Raw genomic sequence first — 22775 nt, forward strand, 5'->3', positions numbered from 1 at the left:
GATGATTTCTTGGATTTACTCAATTTTTTTACGTTAAGTGGTTGTAAACAATTTATTTGTGTTGAATTTAAACAAACAAATTAAGTTGAACGTTGTTAAATTTAATTTGTTTGTTTAAATACAACACAAATAAATTGTTTGCAACAGTTTTGCATGCAACACTTTTTTCAGTGTACAATACACTACCTGACAAAAGTCTTGTCGCCTATCCAAGTTTTAGGAACAACAAATTTTAACTTGACTTCTAGTTGATCATTTGGTATCAGAAGTGACTTTTATGAAAGGCAAAGGCCTCTAGATTACACTTATTTTACCATAATAAAAAATTATTATGCCTTTATTTTTAATGATTTAATTAGGACAGTAATTAGGTCTGACTTAGACAAAAGTCTTGTCACTTAACAGAAATAATGTACAATATAGAATATACAGTCATGGTGCAGTGGAAAAGAATTAATATTGTGTATGACTCTCATGAGCTTGGAGGACTGCATCCATACATCTCTGCAATGACTCAAATAACTTATTAATAAAGTCATCTGGAATGGCAAAGAAAGCGTTCTTGCAGGACTCCCAGAAGATTCTTTGGATTTATCTTCAATGCCTCCTCCATCTTACCCCAGACATGCTCAATAATGTTCATGTCTGGTGATTTTGAGGCTGAAGTATGAGAAAGAGCACTATCCTGCTGAAGAGTTTGCCCTCTCCTGTGGTTTGTAATGTAATGGGCAGCACAAATGTCTTGATACCTCAGGCTGTTGATGTTGCCATCCACTCTGCAGCTCTCTCACTCGCCCCATGCTGAATTTAACTCCAATAGGTCTTCTGCAGTATTTGTGATGATTGAGATGCAGTTCAACAGATGATTCATCGAAAAAAAAAATCTACCTTCTGCTACTTTTCCAAATGATCAACTAGAAGTCAGGTTATTATTTGCTGCTCTTCCAACTGGGATCAACAACAAGACATTTGTCAGGTATTCTAGAAGTCAATGGTTACAGATTTCCTGCTTTCTTCAAAATATGTTCTCAAGTAAATGATGAAAGAAAATTCGGTTTTGGGAGAACTTGTGGGTAAAATAGTTTTCTGCTTGTAGTTAACATACATTTCATGACAATATCTGTGACGTTTTGTTTTTATTCTAATGAAAACCCAACATTGACTGTATTGTAACTTTACTGTTATTTGCTGCTCTTCTTTAATGGAATTTAAGTTTCTTGATCAATAAAGAATACCAGTAAAGCAAAGTTTGTTTACTGACTAGAGTATTTTTATCTTTGGTCGGACTCTTAACCTAGCTTTTGCCATCGTATACAAGCCGGAACCAAAGATCACGATCTGAAGGTGTTACACCAAACATTGCCCCCAACATGGGAGGTGCAGCAGCGGATACGAGGGGATTGCAGTAGTCGGCAAAAGACGATTTGAACACAACCCGGTCTACTACAGTCCTTCACTTTGATCTGATTTCATTATTAATACGTCGAAACGCACCCTCACCGCCGCTCGGTCGAAAATCACCCACAGCGGGCAACTGTTTAATCCACGGCGGAGCAAGTTGACGGTCCATTTTTTTGCTTTCCGTCTCAAAAGCACAGTGTGTCAGTTCGTATGAAGATTTATTTGCAGACAGACTTGAATAATGTCAACGACATCGCTGGATAAAGAGCTGCAGGAGCGTCTGAGAGAGGCCAGTGCCATCGGAGACATTGACGAGGTGAAGACTTTGGTGGAAAGCGGAGTCAACGTCAACTCTCAGAATGAGATTAACGGATGGTGCGTAACGAGCAAACATTCATATCCATTTTACCCATATACACGTCTTATACAGTTGTTGTAACCTTTCCCTTTAAAACTGTTCTCATTTCTTGATAAGATAAGATAGCTGCTGTCTGTGAAGGTTTTATACCTGACAGTCAAGATATTTGTGTAGTGAGCTGATATGTGGCCGGGGGCGCTGTGTCTACCAGAGTGATTGAGGTAACGTTAAGTTGGCTTTATATTTGCACATTCGTTCATTTTTTTATCGTTCCATATATTGTTTTAATTCAAAGCTATTTAATTTTTTGGTCTGAAATCGCACTTAAAGATTACTTCAAAATAACATCAGCACTGTTTAAAGTACACATTAAATCAAAACTAACCGTATTGATTGTTAGCTCACATTGCTTCTTTTGTGGTGAACCATTCATCTGTGCATGTCATTAAGAAAACAAAGTTTTTTTCGACCTTGTATTCGACAACTGAAATGTGAAAATGCACTTCCTGTTTGTTTTCAGTTAAATTTTCCTGTCTGATGTATTGGGCGTGGCTAATATTCTTAGCCACGCCCCTCCAAATGTCAGTTTTGACCTATAACAATCAGAAAGTGTGAGGAGAAGGTGTCTGTTAGGTTGTAGTAACTTTCCTGAACCCCCTTTTCAGAAATTTATGTTTGAAATGCCTACTTTACTACATCCAATCAGCTCGCAGTAGAAAAAAACAAGCCACACCCACTGTTTTCTCATTTAATTTTCCATTTCTCTAGGAACTGCATCACAATACAGAATGTCCGAATGTGTGAAAATAAAGCCAACCTTTCCTCGATCTGAATCAGGGGCCCCTCAGGACTGAAATATGTGATCTAATCTGATCTGAGTGTTGATTTAAGGCTAGGGGACTTAAATCCTTGGTTTAATCCTGAGGTCTGTGGATGATTGTAAGGGTTTAGCTTGTGTTGTGGTATGCTATTTAATCAGGCTATTTGTTTACACTTGTGTTTTTCTGTTTCCTTCATACTCTTTATGTACTTTAGTGTTTTAGGCGTTTCTTTTTTCTATGTACCCTATGTCAAGTGTCATTGGGATTTTGAAAGGTGCTATTTAAAAATACCCAAACTATACTTTGGGTAAATAGTCATTTGGGGTGAATAGCTTCTTTCTAATATTTTAAGTTTGTTTGTTAATTTTATTCAACTTAATGATTATTTAATTAAAAAAAATTATCAAACATGTACTTAGTGCTAAAATACATCTATATTTGACCTGTGCATTAAGCCTGATTTATACTTCTGCTTTGAGTGATCGGCGTGACCCACAGGGCATGCTTTGCGCGTTGCTGTGCATTTATACTTCTGCGTGCTGTTTGTGTTGCTCTACAATAACATTTCCGAAACGCTAGCTGGCAGTGAGGTTTTTGTGTTCCTCTGTTTCGAGTTTCTTCATTGGTGTTTTGTTTTTTTCTGAACGCTACTTTAATGTAGAAGTAGCTCAAACTTGCACATTTTGAGGCGGTACCCAGTGTATGTGCAACAACTTTAATCATGAGGTAAACACAAAACAAAACTTTCAATCTAGAGCTCCCTTACCGGACTCTACACTTGTAAACACTCGCTCCAAAGGGTTCGCATGGCTCTCGTTCCCGCCCACACTCGTCAGTGTACCAAGCTGACCAATCACAGAGCTTTAGCTACGCGTTGTCGACGGCCTCGGTGATGGGTATGTGACCACACACGGGCTGCGGCGGAGCATACGCGTGTGCTTTGATGCAGAAATATAAATCAGCCTTCAGTAGTACCATGGCATTTTAAAGTTCAACAAGAATTAAGATGGAAGAAAACAAAAGAGTGAACAGTTTAATTTGTATGTGACGAATCTAAAATTTTATAATTACACAGAATAAATACGTTGTTTCATATATGCTTTTTATTTTATTAAAAAACATTTTGGGTGACCAAAATCTCTTAGGTTATTTGTTTTTTTCTGACGTTGAATGAAACAAACATTAAAAATAAATAAAGACATTTAATGATTTAACAATGCAGTACAATATTTATAGACTAAATGTTATCCAATTATAATTATTTACTTGTATATATTACAATTTCTTCACAGTATATGATTTTATACACTGAAATACATAATTGCCTTTAACATTTTGGGTTTTCTTTAAATAAATTTGTCATAGTTTGGAGTTATGACATAAAAAAAAAAAAATCAACATTCCTGATCTATAATATGAGTTTAACCAGGCTCTTCACGCTATTATGCAGCATTTAATGTGAAGATACTTTCAGTTTGATATGCAGAAGCATCAGCAAGACGTGTGGAGGTTAATTTTCATACACCGTAGTGCAATCAAAGTATTTCTTCCAACAACTCTGAATCAACAAATGGCATACGTTTGGGGAAGTTTATGATTGTCAATTAATTTTCTCCAATGTTTCCCTGGAAAGAATTTTAAGTTATTTATCAAATATTAAACGGAGAAAATCCTGTGTTTTGATGTAAAATGCGTATTTATTTTTGTATAATCTGTTATTGAATTTTGTTGTTGTTATTATTATGTAACATGTTTTTAGCTATATCAATAAGTTGCTGATGCAATAAATAAACAAACAAACGCATGTCATTAAAGATAGCTTTTTGTAATGTTGCCTTATCCGCACTTTATAAATAGCCTTAATAGGGTTTAAAGGCATTATCGCACCGTCGTGATGTAATGTGAACAACCTTGTATAATGATAAATCAGGATTGAGTAAAATAAAGTTTATGATCTCTTTAGATAAAACCCCTACCTTGCAAATCATCCATCTTGGCAGCGTTCCTCAAATGCTTAATTAAACAGCTTGTCTTTAGGAGCATGTGTTTTTCTCACTCTGACATTTGTTGAGCAACTGAACTGAGGTGTTAGATTTGTTCTGACGTTTATACCAAGCCTTGCCTGCTTTGTTTCAATAACGGCTGAATGCATTAAAACTCATTTGACTCCGATGTCCTCATGTCCCCTGTTCATCCAGGACGTGTCTGCATTGGGCCTGCAAAAGAAACCACAAACAGATAGTGGCCTATCTGCTGAACAACGGAGCAGACAAAGACATCCTCACAGCGAAAGAGGAGCTGGCCGTCCAACTCACCTCCAAACCTGAAATCAGAAGACTACTTGGAGGTATGCTTTGAGAAAACCCAGCTTCTCTTTTCATGATGTATTTGAGCTTTCTGTTGATTTCTGTTAAGCAAGGGAACACAGTGGCCAATCAGCAGTGTTTAAAACCACAGATAATGTTAGAGAAAAAATTGACGTTTTTAAAATGTCAGTACTGAACTCGATACTTTTGACAACCCTTCTCATAATTTTTTGGCAAAAATCATAACCTTTCCCTCACGAAAACGACTTTTCTTAATATCTGGTCACATGGAGTGACTTTTGGGCGGGGCTATCAGGGCGTGTCTTATTTCTGCTCTGCTTTCGTCCATTCGTCAATCTTCCTTCATTTTGTTAGCAACGATCCTATTTTTTCTAATTTCAGGGCCATTTCAATCGGATGTACGTCACAATATGGAAAAAAGTACAATCTTAACTCATCTTAACATTTCATGGTGACTGTAAAGTCTTCATAATAATAAAATAATAATAAATCCTTACATTTATATAGCGCTTTTCTGGACAATCAAAGCACTTTACACATTGGGGGGAATCTCCTCATCTACCACCAGTGTGCAGCATCCACCTGGATGATGCGACAGCAGCCATATTGCGGCAGACCGCACAACACACACCAGCTGATTGGTGGAGAGGAGACGGAGTGATGTAGCCAATTATGATATGGGGATGGTTAGGAGGCCATGATGGCCAGGATGCCGGGGTAAACCCCTACTCTTTTTCTAAGGACATCCTGGGATTTTTAATGACCACAGAGAGTCAGGACCTCGGTTTAACGTCTCATCCAAAAGACGGCGCTTACTGAGCAGTATAGAGTCCTCTTTACTATATTGGGGTGTCAGGACCCACACAGACTGCATGTTGAGTGCCCCCTGCTGGCCCCACAGGAGTGTCAAACACAGTTTGAGTTCAGATTTAATGCACACGTCTGGCGTTTTCAAATAGCTCAAGAGACTTGATTTGTTGCATCAGGTGCTTGTAATTAAGGATGAAGCTATCGAAATGCATACTTGCATACTATATAGTACGCTAAAAACAGTAGTAGTATAGAATTCGAAAAACAGTATGTGAGAAATACACAGATGACTTACTATTTCTGGCGAGATTCTGAAGTGCGCATCGGATGAGCACTGCACTATTTCATGATGCTACATGAGAGAATTCATAAACTGGATTGAAGCGGCGCAACTGATGTGGGTAGGTCACGCAGTCATGACAAAATGGCGGATGTAGTACGTCTGAGTTCCATTCATAGTACTCCTATTCATACTGTAAGGAATGTACTTTTCTAACCGTTGAGTAGTACATTTAAATTGAAGTGCAGTACCTACTGAGTAGTAGGCGATTTCGGACACAACCTTGGCCTTTTCAAAAGTATTTGACAACTTGAGAATTACAAAATGACAGTGCCACCTACTGGCCTGGCATGAATATTACACCATTTGAATGCGGATAATTTCGACAACATTGTTCTTTTTTTAATTATAAGCATGTTGCTGTCATTTACAGCTATTGTTTTTTTTAAATATTTGCATAGTAAATCAAAATAAACAAAAATATCCAATTAAAACATTTGATGTCATATTGTCATAGAACTTACTATTTATTGTTTTATTACAGGGTATCCGCAGGGTCTTAAAGTCTTAAAATGTTTTAAATCGCAAAACTTAATTGTAGGCCTTAAATAGTCTTTAATCTACTGACATATTGCGTTGTAGGTCTTAAATCTTGTTTTTAACAGGTCTTAATTTTTTCTTTGTTCATGTATAGCTACCCAATCCGGCGTTTAACACCATTACAATCACCAACAATCCACCTCAATAAAAGTTTTAACTCTTTATTTAAAAATAGCGTTTGATTACTTTGCTTACAGTAACATTTGTTTAAGAGTTCTTTGTGCATCGCACCGGCGTGCTAACGGCGACCTAAGTTCGATTCCCGGCTTGAGGTCCTTTGCCGATTCTTCCCCACTCTCTGCTACCAATGCTTTCCTGTCTGATATCTCTACTGTGCTATCATAATAAAGGTGAAAACCCCCTAAAAAAATAGTATTGTTCATGTATTTACTGCTGAGAATACTGACCTGACCTGTTTTTTATTACTAAATTCTTATTATTGTATTAGTAATTGTAATAAATTATAATAATTTTTAGAAAGGGCAAATGAAAATCTTTTCCAACTGGGATATTCGAGAAAAATCCTTAGAATTTAGCCCTGTATAAGTCAAAAATTTCATTCATAATAGTCTTAAAAATGTCGTAAAGTCTTAAATTTAACTTGGTGAAACCGGCAAAACCCCTGTATTACAAGATTGTCATTTTGTCATTATTGCTGACATCATTTAAGGCTCACTTAATATTATGAAAAAATTATTTACACTATTAAATATAAAATTTCAAAAAATATTTGCTATTTTTTTGCCATTTTGAAAATTGACTTGTAGCATTTAAAACTCTCGGTTTTATTTTTAATATAATATTGTGAAGCCTAAATTCACTCACAGAATTTACAACTATTAATTTAAATGTTTTTTTTTGTCATTAAATAAAAGCACTAAAATGCTATTTTTAAAATATCCCCTTTTCCACTGTATTTGAAATAATTTCTAAAACTACTTAAAGTTTCAAAGTGTTTACTAATGTTAAATGTAATGCAAATATCATAATGAATTTAATTTTGAAGGTACGTTATACTGTAAAAGAAGTTATTGTGGAACCTAAATTCTCTTGTAGTATTTAAAAATATTAGTTTAACTCTTTAACTCTAATATGTTTCTGTTCATTTAGACAAAAATAATTTCAATTTCAGCAATTTATCATTTAACAGCCATAATAGTATTGACGTTGCCTGTTTGTTTGGGGGGTTTTCTTCAAAAAATTATTCCTTAAAACCACACTCTTCCATGTTAAAAAATGTATGCCTTTAGTTTGGTAAACAAATGATCCCTTATTTTGGTGTATCATCTATTGGATTACTTAATATACTGTAAGAAATTGTGATCCACACTCAGGAGTACAGTCTTATTTTATTATATTTTATATTACATTCATTACTGGGAAAATTAAACAAATGTTTTATCTTAACCCTAGTAAATAAATCACAGTTAGGTTTCTTGGAATCTCCTGAACATTTACAGACCAAATACATAGCGAAATATACATTTTTATATGATAAGCTATATATCATTTTTTTACAGTCACTTCTCAACTTTGGATTTAAGCAGTGCTTGTGTGGATACTCTGTACTTTTTTTAATCATTTTACTACACAAACACCCGGACGCTGTAGGATGATCAAGGATTAAAAGGATAGTTAACCCAAAAATGAAAATTCTGTCATCCTTTACTTGTCCCAAACCTTTATGGGTTTCTTTCTTCAGTTAAACACAAAATCAGATAATTCGAAGAATGCTAACCTGTAACAATTGATGGAAGTCAATGGTTACAGGTTTTTAGCATTCTTCAAAATATCTTCTTGTATGTTCAACAAAATAATCTTCAACTTTTCCCAGTAGCAAATGTAAAATAAAACGAAATAAGACTGTTCTCATGTCTAAGACTGGATCACAATTTCTTAACTAAATAAAAAAATCTAAATTCAAATAATAATGCACTTCAATGTCCTTGCCCTGTCACTTCATGTTTGTTGTTTTTTCTTTCTAGTGGAAGAAGAAGACGAGCCTGAGGTGAAGGAACCAGAGCTGCCAATCATTCCCAACTATCTTTCCAACCCACCCTTCCTGTACAGCAAGATGAACAAAGACAACCTGAGTATAGCACAGCAAAACGGCACCAACAGCACTCATCCAGAGCCCCTGGAGTCTGAACCGGCCACTCTCTCGCCAACACAAGAACAGCAGCTTCCAGCGCCTCCACATCAGCAGCCCAAGAGCCTTTACACAGACAGCCAGAGCCAGCAGGAGCTGACCTTCGTCCCCGGCGTGGAGCAGAACGGCATTGTGCCGAGCCCCGTGGTGAACGGCGGCCTGCCCATGGAGCTCTCGTCAGAGACTCATCACACTAACCACTGCGAGTTCACACACGCTCATCCCATAGCGCAGAACGGCCCTGTGTGTCCCAGCGCAAGCACCAGCCAGCCTCCGCAGCTCCCCGGCGCCACCATCAGCCGGCAGCAGTCCATTCCGCCGCAGATCAACTGCTCCCAGATCAGCGGCTCCATGCCTGCCTTCCAGCCCTTCTTTTTCACCAGCACTTTTCCTGTTAACGTACAAGGTAGAGTTGAGGATTCATTATGGTGTGTTCACACTGCATGGTACAATTCTCTTCAGCTCACTTTCACCACAATTAGGCAAAAGATAAAAGATTCTGATGCTGTGATAACCTCGAATAGAATTATCACGGTTTCACGGTATATAAGGTATTATAACGTCACATTAGCACCATTAGCAAACATGTTGATGAGTGAACTGAAGACTATCTGAATGCCTTTTTTTGTCACTCAGTGCAGCCCTGCTTTGACTTTCACATACAACATGCTGGAGAAAGCATCGCTGAGGCCTGATATTTTTTAATGGGGTTGCTAGGTAACAAGAAAGCAGTTGGTGTTGTCTACATTATAAGTAATGAATGAAATTGAGAGCAGTAACATATCAATTGTGTTAAAAACCCAAATATAAAGTTATAATAATTCATTATATTAGCAATAATTATTATTAAGAATATCTATCCTAGCCTAGATTGTCACAAAATATTAATTGTTAAAATATTAAATTAAATAGAGTGCTTTATGGACCCTTTTCACGAGCCTGTTATGACGCGTTCAACATTCATCAGCATCTTAAATCCTTTTTAATATTTAGATTTTCTAAAAAAACGTATGAACATTTATATGTATTTAAGTATTTAGTATATTATCTTTGCTTCAAATTACAAAAAACGAATTACCTCTTGTGCGAGGCGTTTCTAGTGCAGTGTCTATGGGACAGGACAGTAAATTTGACGTTATTCTCTCCTCTGGCTGCCGTCATCAGTCTCGCACTTTTTTTCCTTTTTCTGAAAGTCTTTATAACATCATCGTAAAGTTTTTCTTTTATTATATTAGCAAATAAGATTTTTAAAAATTATTTGTTGTACTCTCCCATTCACTGCGCTCATAGTTTTCCCAACTATGATGCCTTCTGCTACTGAGAAACCCGGACATGTAAAAAGTCTATTACTATGTATTTGTCTGTTACACAATGACTTTTTAAAAAATAAATACCTTTAATACATTTTAACAGTTATATGTTGCTTGTTGTTACCTTCAAAGGGTGATTTACTGTATTTTGATCATTACTGTTGACAATCGAAAGAGTGAGCAAAAACAACTAGCATTTCAACATTATTTCAAGAGTTCACACTTAAATATTGCTTGATAATATTAGCAGATTTGGCATGCTGTCCAGGGAAAGAACCCTAAGCTTTGAGACAATTGAGTCCAGGGCTCCCGCCTGGTTGAAAACATTTTAGGGGGAACAAGATCATGTAGTTCTTGAGAGCTCCCCCTGGGAAAGGAGGAAAGGGGAGGGGATTCTTCGGGAAAACAAAGATAACGTAGTAATTCTAGACAAGCTATTTATAGTAAGTTTGGATTAATCTGATTGGCCTACTAATAATTATAGATGGGAGACCAGCCGCGATCAATCATATCATATGCTCCTTTCGAAATTAGTTTGTGAAACTTCACTAAATGCCTTTTCTCACTTTTCCAACTCAAGACCCCCAAAATAACAATTCCAGTGACTTGCAACCCCCACTGTCCTCAGAGGTGGTGCACACACACCAGTAGGAACTATATAAACCAGCTCATTGACAACACAAAGAAATGCAACAGTCTAAAAACCATATCTTTTTTATAGTCATATAATATTAACCTCACTTAATGAGAAATGGTAGGCAATGTTTACAGCACAAGAGTATTTTCATCCTCTTTAGAATAGATTATGGATAAAATATGGTAATTCTAATAGTTTAATAATATTTTTGGAAATCACCAAGAGACCCACCATAAACCCCACTCCCCCCTAAATTGTCTCGAGACCACAGAGGAGGTCCCGACCCACACTTTGGGAACCACTGATCTAATTACTGCAGTTTAATCTTCTGTTTATCCTATATATATGGTTTTCCCATGGACTGATATTTCCTGGGGGTGATTCGCGAGAGCAAAAAAGAGCGCCCTCTGGCCTTTGGAGGAGATTTACTGCTGATTACATTATTGTACTTTCTGATACGCAAGTCAATCACAGCTTTTTGCTAAATTGGAAAGCTCTACAGTGGATAACAAAAGTAATTGTTGGTTAGTTTGTATCCTATTGACTCCATTTTAGTTTCATCTTTTTTCTTCAACAATAATGTGCCATTCATTTATTAGTTGAGCGGGTCATAGTGCAACACTGAGAAGTTGTTTGCTATATTTGCTCATCTGCATTTGCTGCCTCTGTGTTAAAAACCACAACTTTTGTCATGATGGTGAAGCTTAGACATCTTACTGAAAAAAAATGGTAGAATTGCATCTTTGCTCTATGTTAGGGGTTCCTGGAGGCCTGCAGAGTTTACTTCAAACTCTGCTTCAACACACCTATCTGTAGGTACCAAACAAGCCTAAAGCACTTAATTAGTTTGATCATGTGGGTTTAATTAGTGTTGGAACTACTGTAAACTGTGCAGAGCCGTGACCCACCAGCACCTGAGTTTGACAACTGTGCTCTATATCATGGCTGCTTGGTCATACATTTTGCTCATCTTGTAAATATGATCATTCTGACGTCACTTAAGGGCAGCAGTAGACCTGCACTAACAGGTTTCCGCTTGTTTCCTTAAACCAGTTTGTTTCGTGTAAGCACAGCTAGAGGAATCCATGAAGATTCCTCATGTCTCAATCTCAGATTTGCCATGTCTTCTCAGAGCTCGTCCTGAAGGTGCGCATCCAGAACACAAACGTCAGAGAGAATGACTTCATCGAGGTGGAGCTGGACCGGCAGGAGCTGACGTACCGCGCTCTGCTCCGCGTCTGCTGCCGGGAGCTGGACATCAGCGCGGAGCACGTGGAGAAGATCCGAAAGCTGCCCAACACTATGCTCAGAAAGGTGAGGCTGTTAAAAGCTTAGTCCTGCCACCTACTATCTGATATCTGCTCTGTTCCAAAAACCCAGTGAGCTGCTTACACTGTAGTTAGTATCCTAACAGAACTGGGGTCACATTTATAAAACTTTGCATAGAAACCTTCCTAAAAGTGAACGTACGCCACAATAAATGAATGATTTATTATACAGTTGAAGTCAGAATTATCTGTATATTTTTCCCAATTTTTTTATTTAATGGAAAGATTTTTTTTCAACATATTTCTAAATATAATAGTTTTAATAACTAATATCTAATAACTGATTTCTTTTATCTTTGCCATGATAACAAGATATAATATTTTACTAGATGGTAGTATTCAGCTTAAAGTGACATTTAAAGGCTTAACTAGGATAATTTAAGGTAATTTGGCAAATCATTGTACAATGATGGTTTGTGCCGTAGATCAGTGGTCCCCAACCTTTTTGTCACCGCGAAGTGGTCAACACTTGATTATTTTACTGTGGCCTGGGTGGGTGGGTGTACATAGATTGCTAGATGACCATCAACCATTTTCTTAGAAGCTGACCAAACCTTGCTGCAACTCTGATACAAGTTTTATTCATGAAGAAATTTTAAAAGCGCTGCAGTGTTTGGTTCTTCTGTGTTTGTCTGAGATAATTAGTCTACCGAAATGTGTATATTCTTGTTCATTGTTCACATGATTCATGGCATTCTGAATAGTTTAGATGTTTTCAACGCGTGCATGCCTTCATTGGAAATAACAGACTTGTCTGTGGAAAAAAACGCAATATGTTACCAGCTGCCGTCATTTGCGATCTTCAGCAGTTGACAGACTCAGATAATAAATCAAACTGAAATAATTAATGATTTCTTTTTATGGCCCGGTACAAATGGGCATCACTGCTGTAGACAATCGAAAAACATTACTGCTTAAGGGGGCTAATAATATTCACCTTAAAATGGTTGAAAAAAATTTTTTTTAATTCTAGCCGAAATGAAACAAATGATACTTTCTCCATAAGAAAAAATATTATAGTAAATACTGTGAAAAATTCCTTGCTCTGTTAAACATCATTTGGGGGTTATTTGAAAATGAAAAAAAAAAATTCACAGGAGGGCTAATCATTTTGACTTCAACTTCATATTATAGCTTATACAATGATTTAAAGTGGTTCAATTAAGTCAAAATTAAAGTTACTTACAGCTGCGGACATTCTCCTGACAAGTTTGTTTTGTATAGATCACAACCTTTATGTGGGAAGTGACGTACGCACGTTTCCACACATTTTGGGTGTGTGAACACTTGAAAGTAGATGATTTAGAGTGCTCTATATAAGAGTCCAGAACACGTCTTAAGACTTAATGTGACCGGGCGTTCTGTGTTGTGGCCCCAAAGCTCTGGAACTCTCTCCCTCTAGCACTGTGAACTCTTGGATCATTTTAAACTTTTAAAAAACATTATAAGAGTTCACACTTAGCTGATGATTGATAATAAAGCGTGTTTGGCATGCTGTCCTGGGAGAGAGCCCTGAGCTCAGAACATCCTGGAGCCCGGGGCTCCCTCCCGTTTGAAGGGCAAGAGGGGAGTTTGAGCTGGAGTAGGTCTCGAGAACTCCCCTGGTTGTTATGCTATTGACAACTAGGAATTGCTATAAGAGATATACAGCTGTCTAAGAGTTAATCTATGGTGCCAATTTGGATTGGTCAATTCACTTATGTCACATGTCTTTGGATGGTGAGAGGAAACTAGGGAAACTGGGGAACCTGGGGGAAACCGACGCAAGCACAGGGAGAACATGTAAACTCTGCATAGAAACGTCGACTGGGCTGGTAAGCACTTGAACTAGTGACATTCTTGCTGTGAGGCAACAGTGCTAACCACTGGGCCACCGTGCTGCCTTATCTAGGAAAAGGGAGGAGTAGTGGTGGAAGGGTGATTCTTCAAGATGAAGATAACTGAGGAGAGAATTCTGGTTATTTACAATACAATAGGATTCATCTAATTGGTGCATCGTGTGTTAGCTGATGAAGGACTTTGTGTGATCAATTATAAGCACGTGATCCTCTCGAAATCAGTTTATAAATAAACCACACTTAAAGTCACATGTTTTTGGTCAAGCTTTTAATTAACAGTATAGTGAGTTATACATGGTGTTTCTGGATTTTTAACTTGTTTTAATGTGTTTTCTTTTATTGATATGTTTTCTTTCACCTGTTTTCCGGTTTTCTTTTATTGTAAAACACTTTGTGACTTAATGTCTGTGAAAGTTGTGATATAAATAAACCTTTACTTGCAGTGCACAAAAAAGCAGCAGCTTTTACAAATTTAGCATTTGAGCAGTGAGCATTAGCATGTTGCTGTCAGGAATATTCAAATTTGACAGGTACTTGCACAACAATAGGTTGTCCTCAAAAGGAAGTATGTTTTGTGCCAGGCTTTAGCAAAGCTGCTATTCTCCACCTTCAGTGGCAACATTATTTTATAAAAAACAAATGTTGGTTTTATTATTGTTTATTTCTTAAACTAACGATTTATTCGATTTTGTTTATATTTTAATTATATTTTTTAACATTTGTGTTGTTTTGTTTTCATTAGTTTCGGTGTTTAATTAGATGATTTATAAACTTTACAGGTTATAAGAGCTCATTAGTGTAGTTTTTCTTTCTGCCAAATTAAAACCTAGATGGTTTAACATTAGAAAATTAAGACAGACGTAAAGTAATAGTCTTACTGTAAAATTGTATTTATTAAATTTGTTTTAATTAAATTATAAAAGTAATACCTTATTGTCATTTTAGTCGTAATAGTAGTATGTTACTAGCAGTTGTACTAATTATTATATAAGAAAAATCCGCCTTTTATTTCCCATAATTAGTGTGCATTTTTATTATTTCAACAGCCTGTCATCTATTATTCTTAATACTTAGGAAGAATATTGTAAAATGGACAGGTTGTACTTAATGTTTAAAAAGATTAACAGGAGGTTTTGTGTCACTAATATGTTATGAGGCACAGCAACATAGTTTCCTTTGTGTCTGATGAGTTTTTGCCTCATCATCCTGCATAGACTCCTGTTGTTTGATCTAGCACTTGAATGAATACAAAGAACACTTCCTATGCAAATGCTTATTTCATGCAGTTGGAGGAGGAATGCTAATTTAGATCCTTTTTTATTGTGGTTTATTCTGAGCCTTTTAGTTGACGCTAATAAAAGTGACGTTCTGTTAGTTTGAGAAATATCATCTGCTGTTGAAGAATCTAGCTGTACAGATAATACTTGTAGAGATATTAAATCAAAGAAGCACATTTTTGCTTACACAAATCTATGAAACCCTTATACAAAACCTTGATTGCAGCAATTAAATGACTGTGCAAATACACAAACTCTTCGCGTGTATAAATGAAATGTTTGTGCATACATGCTGCTTAATGCACCACAAACTCACGAAAAAAGCAGCATCAGCCAGACAACTGAAAATGTTATGCTTGAGATACATCTTTAGGTTGATTAACAAGTTCTTCCAGTGTTTTATCAGTAGATGCACGCTCAAATTGATATCGCCAGATCACCACCCTAATTACTGTCCAGTAGTGTTTACAGTCGCTTAAGAAAGGATGACTCCTGTCAGATATGATAATGGACAAATCTATACTGAAATGCACTGTAAGGAGTAGACCAATCAAAATAGACCTGGCTATTTGGCCGAGCAGAGCAGACTGTCAGATAGTGGTTTAGAAAGAATGAATAATTTGAGACTCTTTGAGAGGCAAGGTGATTTTAAATGTGTATATAATGAGAATTAACAGTATTTTTTGGTCTTGGATGCATGTGAACATTGTTGGAGATTCTATAAAAAGCAAAATGACAGTGCGTGCAGGTTATGTAATGCAAGTGGTGCACACTGTGTGACACTAATAACTCACTACTACAGCATGCCTACTTCTACCCTTAGCAGAGATGGAAAATAAAAGTCTAAATATATCAGGTCTTACATCTTTGTTAATGTAAACCAAAAATTATGCAAATAGTTTTTGATATTTGCTTTGCTAGTGGTTGCAGGACACTATAGTTCATTTATGTAAGCGAGGATAGCGAAATAAACTGACAATATACCCACAAATTCTTCATAGGCAAGGCAAGGCAGGGCAAGTTTATTTATATAGCACATTTCATACACAGTGGCAATTCAAAGTGCTTTACATAAACAGGAATAAAAGAAACAATTATAAGAGAAATAAAAACAAACATAAAAATGGTAAGAATAAAAATAAAATAAAATAAAAGCTGATAAAATGTGTTATAAAAGAATTAAAAAGAAGAGAAAAACATAGTAGTTCGATCTGTCGGACGTAGCACAGTGCTCATTCAGTAAAGGCACAGCTAAACAGATGTGTTTTCAGTCTTGATTTGAATGTGCCTAATGTTGGAGCACATCTGATCATTTCTGGAAGCTGATTCCAGCAGTGAGGGGCGTAGTAGCTGAAAGCCGATTCACCCTGCTTTGACTGAACTCTTGGGATTTCTAATCTATTTGATCCTAAAGATCTGAATGATCTATTAGGTTTGTATTCAGTTAGCATATCAATAATGTATTGAGGTCCTAGGCCATTTAGTGATTTATAGACCAGTAATAATACTTTAAAATCTATTCTAAATGTGACTGGGAGCCAGTGTAAAGACCTGAGGACAGGTGTGATGTGCTCTGATTTCCTGGTTCTGGTCAGAATTCTGGCCGCAGCGTTCTGGATGAGCTGCAACTGTCTGACTGTCTTTTTGGGAAGGCCAGTGAGGAGGCCATTACAGTAATCCACCCTGCTGCTGATAAAAGCATGAACAAGTTTCTCTAAGTCTTCACTGGAAACAAAGCATCTAATTCTTGCAATGTTTTTGAGATGATAGTATGCTGATTTACTAACTGCTTTGATATGACTATTAAAACTCAGATCTGACTCCAGAGTCACACCAAGATTCTTGACCTTATGTTTTGTTGTTTGACCCTTAGAGCCAAGGTACGCATTCACCTTGAGAACCTCATCTCTGTTCCCAAACGCAATGACTTCAGTTTTCTCTTTGTTTAACTGAAGAAAGTTTTGGCACATCCAATTGTTAATTTCATCAATGCATTGGCAGAGGGTGTCAATGGGGCTGTAGTCATTAGACAGTAAGGTTAGGTAGATCTGAGTGTCATCAGCATAGCTGTGGTAGGAGATTTGGTTCTTTCTCATTATTTGGCTCAGAGGGAGCATATAAAGGTTGAACAGGAGTGGTGCCAGAATCGAGCCATAGGGTGAACTAAAGCCAACAGGAACTGAAGATGCTGCCGCAACAAGTCTGGAAAAATGTTAAAGTTGAGGACTATAGGCTATCACAGTGTCACTGTATTAATAATTGCCTAAAGATTATCATACTAAAGGGCGGGACACACTAAACCAGTGGTCAGCTGTTGGGCAGCATTGGCCCGTCAGTGGGTGTCTATTAGACTAGTTTGTTTGGTGTGTTGCATGCGTTACCCAGTGTTTCCTCTAGGTTTTTTCAGCTGTGGCGGCAGGCCTTTTTTTTTTTTACACAGATCTAGTAACTACCTGTGGCGTTATTTCGATGACAAATGTCGTGAGCGCAATATTAGAAGATCACATTCACATTTATGTAATAGCCTACTAGCATGCAGATCTCTTTGCTTGCGCGCCGATTTCCTCTGCTCGTGCACAAAACTTGCATGCCCCTTCAAATATACGCTGCTCAAGCGCAGATCTTCTTGTGCGTTCTTAAATAAACGCTGCTGAAGTGCGATGTAGTGCGTTTATGTAACAAGTATGTCTACAACATTTATTACATTTGCTAGGAATATTTATGAATGTCTCTAATAGACCTACAGAGCGATATTAATGCGTCCTGAAGTAAAGTGAAACGGCTATACGTCGTGTTTGCTGGCCTCACACATCACGCACCTGTCAGTCAGTCAGTCAGCACGTAACCTTAAAGGGCTAAACAAATAACGCAAAGCACTACTACTGTTACAGAAAAGTTTGCGCTGTTATAATTCACTTACCTTTCAATGCGTTTTGGTGCGATTTATCACCCGCTATTAAAAAAAACCCCACGACTGAATGTTTTGAAGGAGAAGCTGTAATGTAGCTGTGACGGGATAAATTTTGGTGGGCGCCCCACCATGGAAGAATGAATGTAGTGGAAACCATGGTTACCTATTTTCAGACTTCAGAGTGAGTTCATCCAATTCAGCTTGTAGAATCGACATCAGTCATCAATGACAGAGCGCTCTGATTGCCTGTTCAGCTACTGATCAGAGCACGAGAACAAGCAAACAACACTAGTCAAGAGGGAACACGATGCCGTCTGTCATTTGGTCGCATTTCTATGTAATTGCTTACAATGTGGATTATCAGACACATTTGCATAAGCGAATCTCTCTTCGGTGAGCGTGTAATAAATAAAATGGTACATAAACACTGCTTTGTTACAACTTGTGTGAGTGAGCACTAGTTGTGGTTTTCCTTAGGTAAAATAACAATACAGATACTGCCTCCTGTGAGAATGAAAGCCTAAAGAGCCATCTGCTGTTTAAAAACTATCCTAGAGCCCCATCTGCAGGTAAAAGTTAGCTTAGAGCACCATCTGCTGTTAAAAGCTAACATAGAATGACGTCAGCTGTTAAAAACTAGCCTAGAGCGCCATCTGCAGTTAAAAGCTAGCTTAAAGCTCCATCTGCTGTTAAAAAAATTGTCTAGACCGCCATCATCTGTTTAAAAACTAGCCTAGAGCGCCATCATCTGTTTAAAAACTAGCCTAAAGCGCCATCTGCAGTTAAAAGCTAGCTTAAAGCTCCATCTGCTGTTAAAAATAGTCTAGAGCGCCATCATCTGTTTAAAAACTAGCCTAAAGCGCCATCATCTGTTTAAAAACTAGCCTAGAGCGCCATCTGCAGTTAAAAGCTAGCTTAAAGCTCCAATCTGCTGTTAAAAAAGTCTAGAGCGCTATCATCTGTTTAAAAACTAGCCTAGAGCACCATCATCTGTTTAATAACTAGCCTAGAGCGCCATCATCTGTTTAAAAACTAGCCTAGAGCGCCATCTGCAGTTAAAAGCTAGCTTAAAGCTCTATCTGCTGTTAAAAAAATAGTCTAGAGGACCATCATCTGTTTAAAAACTAGCCTAGAGCGCCATAATCTGTTTAAAAATTAGCCTAGAGCGCCATCCTCTGTTTAAAAACTAGCCTAGAGCGCCATCCTCTGTTTAAAAACTAGCCTAGAGCGCCATCCTCTGTTTAAAAACTAGCCTAGAGCGCCGTCATCTGTTTAAAAACTAGCCTAGAGCGCCATCTGCAGTTAAAAGCTAGCTTAGCACACCATTAGCTGTTTAAAAACTAGCTTAGCACACCATTAGCTGTTTAATAACTAGTTTAGAGCACCATTAGCTGTTTAAAAACTAGCTTGGAGCGTCATCTGCTGTTATAAGATAGCCTAGAGCACTATCTACTGTTAAAAACTAGCCTAATTTGTTGTTAAAAACTAGCCTAAGATGCTGTTAAAAACTAGCCAAATCTGCTAGAGTAGAGCATACCTGTCAACATTTGCATGTGAAAATAAGGGATATGCCATAAAAAATAAAGGATATGCCACCATAATAAGGAATATGCCGCCAGAATCAATTCAAGAGAGAATAGTTCTCATTTCTCAATTAATTTTTTGCCGCCAATTTAATGTTGATTGTGTCTGAATCGTTTAAGGTTTCACTCTATATATGCTTGTTTCTCAGGATAAAGATGTGGCACGGCTACAGGATTTCCAAGAGCTGGAGGTGGTGCTGGAGAAAACCGAAGGCTTGTCGCTGTTCTCTGGTCAGGGCGGTCTCACCGACAGGCCCTGTTACAACATGAAGGCCTCCAGACTCACCTACTAGCTTCCCAATCAAAGACTCGCCGTGAATCTGGGACCTGCTGCCTGAACTCCCAGACACGTTTCAGATCCCAAAATATGGGTTGGTAAACGGTTCAGAAAAACATGTTAGCCTTATTCCTCCTCTCCATTATTAACAGATGCATCCTTAGTGCCTCTCCTTCTCCATCGTATAACCATAGATGGCTTGTTTTTATAGGCTTTAACTTGATCTAGGGTGGACGGGATTTGCTCAAGGCTTCAATTTGAATATTTAAATCCATTCAGCTGACGATTGGACTTGAAAATGCACCACTTTTGCATACTGTCAGGCTCCACTGCCTCATATAAGGTCACTGTGTCGAACAAATGTACAGCGTCCCATCTCAACAGGCACTAAACTCTTGTTTATTGGTTGCATTGAGTGGCCACGTTGATATCATACCAAATCATATCATATCAATGCGTTGAATTATTCAGTTTTTGCCAGACAACTCTGTGCACTTTACCAAAACCTTGCGATTTATTGAAGGCGCGTCCGTTTTATTAGACCTCCTTTTAATTTCAGAACTGTATTTGAATGCTGTTCAATCACTATAAGCCAAATAACTCATAATTAGCATGGACTGTTTGGAGTCTCATTGGTTTGTATGAAGGCAGAAATGTCCCGTTTCTCTATGTAGCAAGAGATTTCTTCGTTTTCCCCTTTGTAGGAGCTGAATTGGAGATAAATAATAGGATAGTTAACCACTGAGAGCTTCCAGAGAGAATCATTCTGGGTTTTACAATGCTTGGTTCTCCTGTATTTGAGGAACAGGATCTGTGTTTGAGGTATAGAGGTAATAGTAGTGCCATTTTACTAAACTCTTTGCTGCATTGTTCGCGTATGAGCATAAATTAATAACGGGGAATGCTTGAGGTTAGGTTTAGAAGCGGTGCATTGTTGAAACTCTACATTAGATTCTGTCTTGATAGACATTTTGTTACTGTAAGAATTTCTGACGATTTGTCTTACGGATTGGTTTTAGTTTTTCTTGACTTGTCTTAACTGAACATTAAACATTTGTTAACAATATGCTACTACTATTGTTTAGATGTAACGTAAGCCCCTTGAAAAGACGTTGATAAATTATTGGCATAGGGTTTTTTATGTGCAATTTTTTTTTAGTATTCTATAATACTAGAAGCTGAGGATTAAAAAGAAGTATTGTACACTTCGGTTGAAATAAAACAATCTCATTTTCTGTTCTTTCATACTTTGTCAGTTTACTAAAAAGATAGCTGTGGAAATGGTTGCAGGAGAGGTTTGTTTTTGGATTTATTTACTATTATTTTTTAAGTTGACATTGACATAAATGAAAATTAAAATGCTTATCGTTTTATAGTTTGAATAACTAGAATAAAAATAAATAAACAATTAAAGGCATTTAACTGGCCACAATCTTTCCTAGTGAGATTGCAACAATAATTTTCTTCTCCCTCATTTCCTACGTTTAACACAGCTAATATTTTCAAATCATTAGCCCTCCTTTTGAAGTTTTTCCCAAACGATGTTTAACAGAGCAAGGATTTCCTATACTGTTTTTTCTTCTGGAGAAAGTCTTGTTTGTTTTAGTTCCACCTAGAATAAAAGCAGTTTTTAATTTTTGAAATCATCATGCACATATTTATTGCACAGTAGGGGAATATTTAACTGTTCATAAGGTAGACAGCCTGAGGAAAGAAACTTTTCCTGTGTCTGGCTGTTTTTGTGCTTGGTGCTCTGAAGCGCCGACCAGACGGTAACAGTTCGAACAGGTAGTGTGCTGGGTGTGAGGCGTCCAGAGTGATTTTGCGAGCCCTTTTACTCACTCTGGAAGAGTACAGTTCTTGAAGTGTAGGAAGCCCCCCTTTAAGCAATATTTTTCTGATTTTGTGTACAGAACAAAGCACTGTTATACAATGACTTTCTTTGTTAATCTAATTAACATAGTTAAGCCTTTAAATTGCACTTTAAGCTGAATACTAGTATCATTCTGACTTCAGCTGTATGTGGGACTCTTATTTTGATATAGGACAAGCATTAGCTATGGGGTAAGTCAATGCAGCAGCATCTTTGTCTGTTTAGAGCTTGTCAGAACATAAAATTTAGGAAATACAGATTATAAGTGGATTCAGAGCAAACACGAAGAGGCATACGGTCTGTTTAAATGCATCTTTTGTTAGTTTAACGTGTATATTGTGAAATTTTCTGTGCATTTAAAACTAGGCAAAAGACATGTATGATTTTGATGAGGCAATTAACATTAATAATAACACATTTTATTTATAGTGTGCTTTTCTCAGACTCAAGGCAAACAGTAATAAAGCAGAAATAAGACAATAAAATATGAACAATAAAATTGAATGATTAAATTGACAAAAATAATCAATCTAAATGAAAAGCAATGGTAAAGAGTCTTGAGAAATTTCTTTAAACGGTCCAGAGAAGCAGCATTCCTGATGCTGATAGGTAGACCATGTACGAGAAAGCTCTACCACCCATGGTCTTAAGTTTACAGCGTGGCTGATACAGCATAAGTCCAGATGAAGAACGAAGACTGTGGGTGGGAGTGGCGAGTGTTACCAGGTCAGGTGTAGTCAGGTGCTTTCTTACTATAATATAACATTATTATTTATGACCCTTTTAAATTGGGTAAAAACAAAGTATTTCACCTTATAGGGCCAATTCCTACAGTTCTGAATGGGCATGTAAATGTTTTTTTTTTTTTTTTTTGCACTAATAAGCACATACTTACTATGCATATATCAGCGAATGATTGCAAATTATGTATCAATGCATTCTATTGCAACTTTAAAACTACCTTGACATTTAAAAAACATTTTGATTAGAGCTTA

The 22775-nt window shown here is 37.1% G+C and overlaps 1 protein-coding gene across 1 annotated transcript; it reads left to right on the forward strand.

Moving 5' to 3' along the window:
- Positions 1-1351: 1351 nt before the first annotated feature.
- On the forward strand, positions 1352-21152 carry ankrd40 (ankyrin repeat domain 40). The gene is made up of 5 exons (XM_056453269.1): positions 1352-1776; positions 4779-4927; positions 8583-9152; positions 11826-12007; positions 19780-21152. Exons 1-5 carry the CDS (start codon positions 1643-1645, stop codon positions 19921-19923), a joined length of 1179 nt encoding a protein of 392 aa, XP_056309244.1. The 5' UTR covers positions 1352-1642; the 3' UTR covers positions 19924-21152.
- The last annotated feature ends 1623 nt before the right edge of the window (positions 21153-22775 follow it).

Source organism: Danio aesculapii, chromosome 3 (assembly GCF_903798145.1).
Source record: "Danio aesculapii chromosome 3, fDanAes4.1, whole genome shotgun sequence".
NCBI lineage: Eukaryota > Metazoa > Chordata > Actinopteri > Cypriniformes > Danionidae > Danio > Danio aesculapii.

What these genes read in the sequence shown, in the direction of transcription:
- ankrd40 (XM_056453269.1), top strand. Translation starts at nt 1,643, where the DNA reads ATGTCAACGACATCGCTGGATAAAGAGCTGCAGGAGCGTCTGAGAGAG. An exon ending in TTTTCCTGTTAACGTACAAG is followed by an intron (nt 9,153 to 11,825) that starts GTAGAGTTGAGG and finishes ATGTCTTCTCAG; the next exon opens with AGCTCGTCCTGAAGGTGCGC. An exon ending in CCAACACTATGCTCAGAAAG is followed by an intron (nt 12,008 to 19,779) that starts GTGAGGCTGTTA and finishes CTTGTTTCTCAG; the next exon opens with GATAAAGATGTGGCACGGCT.